General features: G+C 31.5%; 1 protein-coding gene across 1 annotated transcript in view; it reads left to right on the top strand.

Moving 5' to 3' along the window:
- CASD1 (CAS1 domain containing 1) overlaps positions 1-10,565 on the top strand; it is a 56,111-nt gene that overhangs the window by 31,421 nt on the left and 14,125 nt on the right. The window contains exons 9-12 of the mRNA XM_012647401.1: positions 5,100-5,219; positions 6,246-6,402; positions 8,132-8,211; positions 10,465-10,561. Coding sequence (XP_012502855.1) covers positions 5,100-5,219; positions 6,246-6,402; positions 8,132-8,211; positions 10,465-10,561 — 454 coding nt within the window. The remainder of the gene's footprint in view (positions 1-5,099; positions 5,220-6,245; positions 6,403-8,131; positions 8,212-10,464; positions 10,562-10,565) is intronic.

A 10,565-nucleotide genomic window follows, 5' to 3' on the forward strand; every position in this document is an offset into this window, starting at 1 on the left:
TTTGTATTTACTTGGCCTGAATTTTAATATAACAGAAATATCTTATATCTAAGGGTATTATTTCATGTCATCTTGTTGAACAACTAATTTAAAGTTATCAAGAAACTTTATAGATGACAATTGCAAAGGATTTAGAATAGGTAAGTTACTATCAAAAGAAATCAAATTAGATCATTATATTTTTATGTTCTATCCTTCGCTGCATTTTAGGAAGTTTGGTCAACTATTTTTACATTTTTAAAGTTAAAAAAACTTAGAACTCTCTTTCCTCAGTGTTCAAAGAATCCAGATACAGACAGACTGCCATCTTAGACCACGTAGGGTATACCATACTTCCTAAGTACTATTGTATCTTCCATGCTGTGGAGGACTCTTCCTTTGGTTACCCAGTGTCTTCTGTACCTGGACAAAATAGTTTTTTCCTTCTCCCTAGGTGTCTTAAGAGACAGGATTTTCGTGATCTGTGGCCACCTTGGATATGGCAGGGTTAGAAAAAATGTATTCATTTTGAGTTTTGGCATTCCAGCTACATTACAGTTAAAACAAGCTTTTGCGGGTGAGCCTGACAACTACTTTTCCCACATGTTTTTATAGTAAAGATGCAAACTGACTTCTATACAATAAGTTAAAAATTTAAGAAATTCATTCATAATTTGGGAACTACTGAATTGGTTTTTATCGCTTTATTTGCTTATATAAAGCACACATCTGTAAACAGTATTTGAATCAATGATAATTTGAGCTAAGAGGGGAGTGTTGCCCAGAAAGGAGTATTTTGAAAATTCCATAGCAGCAATTAAGGAGGTAAATAATATTATTACTGGGGTTTTCAGGTATCTCTAACAATTTGAAAACAATGTTATTCTTCATTGTCTCTTTATTATTTTCAAAAATTGTTGGTGATTTTGTGGATTGTTTGGAGGGCAGAAGGCAGAAGAATGAAGTGTAATTTTGTACTGCAATTATATGGCTGTGATACGTACATTTGTGGCAGCAGTGAAATTCCCGTGACCCTGCAGCTGAAGGGGAGCGAGTGCATTTGAGTAGTTATGAAAGAACCAACACAGTAAAAGAGACCTGAGGCAAGGAGGAATGGAGATAGTAAGACATAGTTTAGAAACCCAGCTCAGAATTTGTAGGATAAATCCAGTGGTTATCTAAGAAGTAAGTAGAGTTGAATATTGAATCCTTGAAATATCTCTGCCATATGAAAAAGACTGGGTTAATTTTGGGGAAAGGAGGGGTTTGTTTTAAGAAAATGCCACTTAGAGACATAATTAATTGGTGACATATTAAAGGGTGATGCTACTATAAAATAATTACGCAGAAAGAATTAATGGCAGATTAAGTTCCTCAATTCAGTGATTCCAGAAAGTATTTAGATCATAAAAAGATGAAAGCAATTTGGCATTCTACTATAATCATTTACCAACCTAGCATTCTAATATATCTTCTTATACTACATCCCAATACATTCTAAATTATAGTTTTTTTAAAAAAACCTCTGTTCTGGAAGGACATACTTTTCATTAACAGATGAATGTAATGATTAATTAACATACCCCTATTTTTTTATATAGGATTTTGTGGTTAAAAATTACCTATATCTACATTGGCAAAGCATTATTAGCATAGGCGATAACATATTTTGGGACTTGATTCTTGTATATTTGAGAGATTACCCTCATTAAAAACTTTAACTGCCACAATTATTTTAATTACCTAAACTTAACGTTTTTTATTTTGAGTAAGATATGCCAAGCTTCAGTTGTGCCATGTTTTTACACTAAAAGAAAAAACCATGTAAAAAATTCTAGAGAATTATTAAAATAATCCAGATGGTCTGGCAGATTGTCATTGTTAGTATAAACATTCTTTTAAAACATAATTTATATCAAATATGGATAAAATGCTGTGAATTTAATATGAAGAGAGCAGCAAGTTTGGTATATACAGTTGATGATTTTGTCTTCCATTGTGTTTTTTTTCTTTTTTTCCTTTGAGAGTTTGTAAGTAACTTTCATGAAGAGACCTGAGTGAAAGGTCATGAGAGAAAATTTGGGGGATGAGAAAAAGAATAGAACCACAAGTCAGAAGTTGGAATTCCAAATATATTTGTAATACTAAAATACTAAAAGCAAAACTTGACTTGTACAAGACAAAAAGAAAAACAGTTTGGGTTAAAGGAGATGAAAGAGCGATGACAGCTACATGCAACGTGTGATCTTTGATTCAAGGCTTCTAGATCAAAAAATTTCTTTTAAAACCATAAAAAGATATTACTAGGATAATTGAAGAAATTGGAATATGGATTATATATTAAGTACTATTATATTCATATTCAGTTTCGTACATATGATAATGATAATGTGGTCATACAAGAAGCTGTCCTTTCTTCTTAAGAGGTACATGGCGAAATGATTAGGAGTACTGCCACATGGTCTGCAACATACTTTTACATGGTTCAGCATGGCGCATAGGTGTCCATTGTATTATTTCATGTCATCTTGTTGAACAACTAATTTAAAGTTATCAAGAAACTTTATAGGTGACAATTGCAATTGTCATCTTACAACTTTCTCTTGGTTTAGAATACCGTAAAAGGTTGGGAGATATGTTACATGAAATTTATAATAGGCCAATATTGGCAGTAACTTGGAAAATTGTTGTGATGGTGTTTAATTTTCTTTAAATGAATTGTATTTACTGTTTAAATATAATAACCAAGGCCAACTTTGTAGTCCCAACCATCTTGAAGGAATTTGAAAGCATGTTTTATGGAGAGTGATTAAAGTAATTGGGAATGGTTAATCTAAGTTTGACGTCTGTTTTTAAATACTTGCAGAGCTATCAGATGTAAGAGTGATTTAGTGTGGACATATGACTCTAACGCTAGACTCTTCCCTGCGGTGGCTACTAGCTACATGTGGCTATTGAGCACTTTGTGGCTAGTCAGAATTGAGAGGTGCTGTAATTGTGAAATATATACCAGATTAACTATGATTATGATAAATTCATACTAAGTTCAAAAATGTTATAGAAGGAAAATATCTCATTATGTGTTGAAATAATATTTTGGATACATTGAGTTAAATAAAATATATTTATTAAAATTAGCTTCTCTTGTTTCTTTTAACTTTTTAAATATTCTGGTAGCCACATTAAAAAATTACTTATGGCTCACATTTTATTTCCATTGGACAGCTCTACTCCAGAGGGCTAAAGTTATTAGCTTTTACATATAGATTTCAACTTTTCATGAAAAGGAACTTTGTAACAGTTAATGATCACCTAAAAATGGAATGGATTGCCTTGGGAGTTTGTATGTTTTCTGCTATTAAAAGATACTTAGACAAATCTGTGAAAGGGATATTTTAAAGTATATTCAAGAATGAGATAAGAGCATAGGTTTGGATTAGATAAATTCTGAAGTTACTTTGGTACAACATGTCCTACCTTCATCCTTGTGATTCTAATATGTTACACCTTCATTGAAAATTTCTGATCTAAAAATGAGAGAAGACATTTAAAAGTAACTAATAATGAAGGACAATAAATAAAATTCTATGTTTGATATAAGGATTATTGGTGCTATAAGAACTCTGGAAGGAGAAGTAACATTCATCTGATAATCAAATGAGATTAGAATTTTGAACCAGGTTCTAAAGAAGAATAGGATTTGAATAAGCAAAATGTGGTTGGGGGAAACATTCCAGGGCAGAATAAACAGGTAAACAAAAGTGAGTCGACAAGGAAGCACAAGAAGGACCATTTTAGAAGACAGAGAATCTATCGTTTTGCTTAGAGTGGAGGTTACATGGAAGAATTTACAATCTATTGCAAGTTCAGGGCTTTTTGTTTTTTTGTTTTTGTTTTTTTTTCCCCGGAAAAAAATATTATCCCCCCAAAAAGAAACAGATGCATTCAAGGATGTATACAAAATACGTATATATTCAAGGGCTTGTGAAATCTATGTAATGTGTCCACTTAATTTATTTTGTCCTACAAAGTATCTCTTGAGGAAGACACATTAACCTAAAATGGTCATCAGCAGTATTAATGCTGGATAATTGCAGAAGTGATCAGATGGGTCTGTAAAATAGAAGCCAGAGAAATTTTACATAGATCTAGCAGTTATTCTAGAAAGAATGGCCTTATAATAGCAAGGATTGGATGTCACTGAACAAGCCTTTTAAAGATTATTTTAAAAAACAATGCACCGGTTATATTGTGGAGATCGAGAATACACACCAAACAGACCAGTGGGTGGTGAACAGGCAGAATGACAGTGTTCTACAGTTATGAGAATTAGTAGTTATAAATGAGATAACATTTCCAGTGACTCCTATCATATGTAGATTCAAACTGTGTTGTATTTCATTCATCTTAGACAGACGTGAAAATGTAATGCTCTGAAAAATCATGACAAATGATTACAGAGATTAGTCATGATGAAGACAGTGATATAGGAATGTAAAACAAAATTATTTCATAAAATAAGAATGGGAGGGAAATAATATTCCTAAATTATGTTTTCATGTTTTTGAAAATATGTATTTTTATTAAACAAATAAATATCAGTAGTCATTTGACTCTTTTATTTATGATTCTAAAGTCTATATATTTAAGGGGGCCCAAAATGTGGGAATTTTGTTCATTTTGGTTTTTCTCATTGGGAAAATATAAAATCCAGAGTAATCTTATATTTAGGATATATAGTGATTAATAATTGTAGCTATCATACATTGAATTCTAACCGGGTACAAGTTAAGGTACAAAGTGCTTCACATTCACCTCATTCATTCCTCGCAAGAATCCTTTAAAGAAGGAGTTGATAGTCTCATTTTGCAGATTGGAAAACTTAAAGTCATGTAGCTAGGAAATGGCAGAACGAGAATTTAAACCTAGGTCTGTCTAATTCCAAAGTCTACATTTTTGTAATCCCTGCTATAATGCCTAACTTTTGAGAATAAATCTTTTCATTGAACTAATGCCAAATGATGACAATGATTTATCATCTTTGTTAAATGTACTTGTTATGATAATTCAAGGTGTGGTTGATGCCAACATATATTTTACCTATTTATTTTTGTCAACAGTTTTTGCCTGTGTACATGCACATTCGAGTTCTGGTTGCTGCATATCTATTTCAGACAGGGTATGGGCATTTCTCATACTTTTGGATCAAAGGAGACTTTGGAATCCATAGAGTATGTCAGGTAGGAATATATTCAGTTATTTTCATTTTCTTTCAATTTAACATGATTTTGCACCTAACTATTGAGAAAATATAAATATGACCATTGTAGGACCACTATAATGCACTTTAGGACCACTATTTGAAAATGCACTTTAAAATTGTATTATTTCTGTGTTCTGTATTTAGTAATTTGAGATAAATTATTAGTGATGGAAGGAAAATACAATTTAAATGAATATATAATAAAAGCGCTAATATACAAGGGACAACTTACTGATTCACTTTAGTTTTGTGGAAGTATATATAGTAACCTGGAATTATTATAATATGGTATGTTTTCTCTCTCAGAGAAGAGGATTAGCATTTATTAAATTTCTACCTTGTGCTAAGTAGTTTCTAAACATTATTTTATTTACCACCCAACATTACATGCCTGAGTTACTATCTTTATGTTTACAGATGAGGAAACTGAGGCTCAGAGAGGTTAAATAATTTATCCAAGGTCACATAGTAAATGGTATAGCACTAATATAAATCGGCCCAAATTCTGTGTTCTTTGAATGACATCAAAACTGATACCTGAAATGACTGTTACAGATATCCCAAAGACACTTAAATTTGAGTAATATTATTTTGTATCTATGACAACTCTCAGTTCCAAAATGGGGTAAATCAACATCAGACAAGAGATAAAACAGACACCCTTTTCTTGAGATAATCTAATCTCTACTTATAAACTATCTCTGCTTATAAACCCATGGAAGGTTTATAATTTTTTCTCCTACATTTAACAAGATGGCAACTGTAGCAAGAGGACAGCTCAGGGTGGTGCTTTGCTGGGAATTAGTTAATATGATGATGCATAAATATTTTATATTTAACTCTTTAAGTGATTGTAGAACAAATGTAATTTTAGGTATTAGTAAAAATATACTTTCATAGACATTTTTGAGTCTTAAACATACTCTGCCAGAGAAAATCTGTCTTTGCTTTTCATGTATACCTGGAATTGTAATGAAAACCATTTTCTTCTCCTTTTTAATAGGTCTTATTTCGTCTCAATTTCCTGGTAGTGGTGTTATGTATAGTAATGGATCGGCCTTATCAATTCTATTACTTTGTCCCCTTGGTCACAGTATGGTTCATGATCATATATGTTACATTAGCACTATGGCCACAAATAATCCAAAAAAAAGCAAATGGTAAATATACTCTTACTAATGTTAATAAAGATATTCTTTCAATGTACTAAATTTCTTTATAGTTACTAAAGGCTATTATTAAGAGATGTAGACAGTTTAAATTTATGTACAGTTTTGACATTTTGAAATTTTATTCTTAAACTGTTTCTAAAACATTACAGCTAAATAGTTCAAGTAATGTAACAGTGAAGAATAATAGTTTATGTTTAAATTATATGTGTTATCCCTTTTCTAAATTTAAATTTTTTGAAACCATTTTACATATTAACTAATGTTACAGTTTTCAAACTGTTTTGTACAAAGCCAGAGTGGAGTTAGCTAGAAAAGAGACAGAAAAGCCAAATAAGGCTCCAGGCCCCGACATCCTTCTTCAATCTTGGCAGCTCTGCTTTTATTTGATTTCTTATATATATTGAGATTTTGAGTAAACATTCATTTGCAGAAAGGCTTCTTATGTCAAACAAAGTTTAAAAGCACTAATATAATTTATCTTCTAGACAGCCATATAAGCAGTTATTATCAACCTGTTTTACATATAAGAAACCTAAGTACCCAAGGGTTGTCATTTTCAAATTTCATATAGCCAGTTACTGATAATATTCAAAGTAAGGCCACAGTCATTTATTTTAACTTTTTTTCATCAAGATCATACCATTAAAATCACGCTTCTTAGCCGGGCGCGGTGGCTCACGCTTGTAATCCTAGCTCTCTGGGAGGCCGAGGCGGGTGGATTGTTTGAGCTCAGGAGTTCGAAACTAGCCTGAGCAAGAGCGAGACCCCATCTCTACTAAAAATACAAAGAAATTAATTGGACAACTAAAAATATATAGAAAAAAAATTAGCCGGGCATGGTGGCGCATGCCTGTAGTCCCAGATACTTGGGAGGCTGAGGCAGAAGGATCGCTTGAGCCCAGGAGTTTGAGGTTGCTGTGAGCCACGGCACTCTAGTCCAGACAACACAGTGAGACTCTGTCTCAAAAAAAAAAAAAAAATCACCCTTCTTTTGGAAAAATAAAGAATGTTTTATTTTTAAAAATGTATTTAACTTGACTCTTTCAACCAAATATTGTATATCAAAATTATTTTTCCATTGGCTTCTATTATAACATCAAATACTTTTCCAGGAAAGACTTGACTTCCAGCTGCTATTAAAGTCCATTAGTTTCTTTGGATAGCCTCTGTAGTTTAATTCCTCTATGCAGACCCAGCATATTATCAAATAATCAATATGTATAAACTTTGAACACATAATTTAAAATAGGAAAATGTTAAAATATATCTTATGGTTAAATCCTAGTAGATTAGGGAGTTTAAGATCTCTCCTTGGAACTTTAATGTTTAAGCAATATTACCTGAGTTATATTCAACATGAGTGTTTGTTAGAATTACATTGAACATGTTGTTCCAAATTTTGTTGTAACTTTCAGTAATGAATAGGTAGAATTGAATCCAGGAGGTATTTTAAAAAATGTTTATAGTAGATGAACAGCAAGTGTATAAGGTATCAATTATACCTTGTAGCCTCATTCCTAGCAAGAATCCTCCACCTGTTTTTCTTTTTGCTCTACTTGTAATTTATACTACCTAGATATATGTTGTGTATCCTTGTAAGCAGTCTTAAATTATTTTAAAAACTATTCAGGGTATAAATATGTTAAGTAGAGAGTATTTAAAATGTTTTCTAATATAAATTTATATTTCTTAGTAAATTAAATATTTTCTCTCTTAGGAAATTGTTTCTGGCATTTTGGCTTACTGTTGAAACTAGCCTTTTTGCTGTTATTCATATGTTTTTTGGCGTATTCTCAGGTTTGTACAGTCTTTTCAGTTTATATTTTGTAATATTTTAAAGTTCAAGTCTATTAAAGTGTGTGAGAAGACTCGGGGTTTTTTTTAAGCTTTATTTTTTAATGACTGTAATAAAAGTGTCACTCTGTAGTTGACTACTCAGTGTAGTTCTTTTGAGATATATCTACTTTTGTTACCACTGTTTTTGTTGTAAGAGCAATTTAAAGCTCTTCCTCTGGCAATTGTTCAAGATCCATTTTACTTGACTTTGATCAATCAAACGTTTATTGAATGCTTCTTACAAGACACTACTCTAAGTGGAGATCAAAATTCTCTTGACAGAATATGCAACTTAGTTTGTGCATTATTCATTGCATCAAAGTATTACTTGGTTTCTCTATAACTACACAGAGTTAAATTTTGGCAGTTAGTAAAACCAATTTAGGAGCAAAGGGGTTTGTATATAGGTAGTATGTTTAATTTTATAAAATTTTGGTCATTTCCCTAGCTCTAACCTTTGATCCCTTTATTCTGATGGTTGAGATTTTCTCACCCACTTTAGCAGAGTGGTAGTCTGCTACCTGCTGATTAAATCCTTCAAGCAGATGTGTCATTTGGGCAGCATGAAGTTCATAACGACTTTTAATTTGAATGCCTATAGTTGTGACATATTCTGCAGTTTACTTGTATCTCCAACACTCTGTCCGTCCCTGACTGTGTTAAGTATACATGCCCTATAGGCATTTATGTGTATATGTAATCCTATAAAGCTGTTTTTTGGGCATTTTTGTAGGCATTTATACTTATTTTCATACTTAGGAGCATTTAAAGCATTTCTATTGCTGCCTGACATTCAAGGTTTTTTATAGATCGATAAAATAATAAGAAACAACAGGCAAATGTACAAAGAAATAGCCAGGTAATAGCAACAACTATTGGACAGTTATTCATTAAAATTCCCAAGACTCTGTGAGTACTTCTGAGGGAAAGAAAAGACAGCTGACCAGAGGTTCAATATGGGGATTAGAAACATTTCCCTAGCTTTGGGTCAGTGTTGACCACTGGACAAGAAAAAGAAAGTTCACAATCCAGTGCAGCACACCATCTTTCACAAAAAAGGATGCTTGATAAATATTTATTTATTGGTCACTTTAAGAAATAAATTTTTAATTAGAAATAAAATTTTAAATGGTAAATACATCTTATATACGTCATAGATATGTCATATATTTATCTCTAATATACACCTATTATATAATCAATATTCGTATCAGTATATATGATCTATAAGTACATTAGATTACAACTCTTGTTAAGGATCATCCTTAATCTGAGATATAGATTTTGATAGAACCTATTTTTAATATATGTACATTTTAAATTCTGTGGTCGAATGGAGACTATTGCATTTTATTATAATAATAAAGTTTTTCTGACCTAAGAATTCAGCATTACCTAAAATATAATATTTCCTATTCTGTCTTTGGTTTTTAATAGCCTTTTAAAAAATTGTCATGTTACGTTTTTATGCTGTGGCAGTAGGTCTAATGATGAAACTTTCCTTAATAGAGTTTGTCGTCATTCTTTAGTCTGGAAATTGAGGTTTTTGTTCTCTTCTTTGAAAGACTTCATTAATGTGCAGGAATGTACCCAAGACTTCTGCCCCTTCATTGCCAGATTTTCCGGGCTGTCAGATTAATAAGAGGGTACCATTCAATAACTTGACCAGAGTAAAATTGTAAACTTTGTTTCAAAGGCTACAATGGCATTTGGGTATGGTTGATTGAATAAGGTGACTAATTTAGAAGACTCTTTTAACTCAAATGGTTAATTATAGATTATTAAGAACATTTGGAAAAAGATAACTATATTTTAACCTTAACAATCATTCTTTAGGATATTGATATCATATTGCCTGAAGTATTTTGTATGTTCTGTTTGATTAGTAAATATTAGCTATTTTGTGTACTAGATTAAAAACCTTAAATAGAATAATTTTCTAAGTACTGGGTTTTTGGTTTTTTTGTTTTTAATTTTTCACTCTCAGTAGCCTTTCATGTGAAGTGAAAATAAGTTACAGAGTTTTAAGTCATCTTTATTAGCTATTGGTAAAATAAATGTATTTTCAAATGTATTTCAAATGAAATAGAATTTAAAAATTGTGAATGACCCTTACATAGTCCTAACTTTTAAAAAACTAGAATTTATGATAGAATTGCAAAGCAAGTATTGACTTGTATCATCTTAATTTATTTTCTGGATTCCTTTTCTCAGGGTGCATTTGAGAAGATCTTTTCTCTTTGGCCATTGTCCAAATGTTTTGAACTGAAAGGGAATGTATATGAATGGTGGTTCAGATGGAGGTTAGATCGTTA

The sequence above is a fragment of the Propithecus coquereli genome, unplaced genomic scaffold (assembly GCF_000956105.1).
Source record: "Propithecus coquereli isolate 6110/MARCELLA unplaced genomic scaffold, Pcoq_1.0 Scaffold108, whole genome shotgun sequence".
Taxonomy (NCBI): domain Eukaryota; kingdom Metazoa; phylum Chordata; class Mammalia; order Primates; family Indriidae; genus Propithecus; species Propithecus coquereli.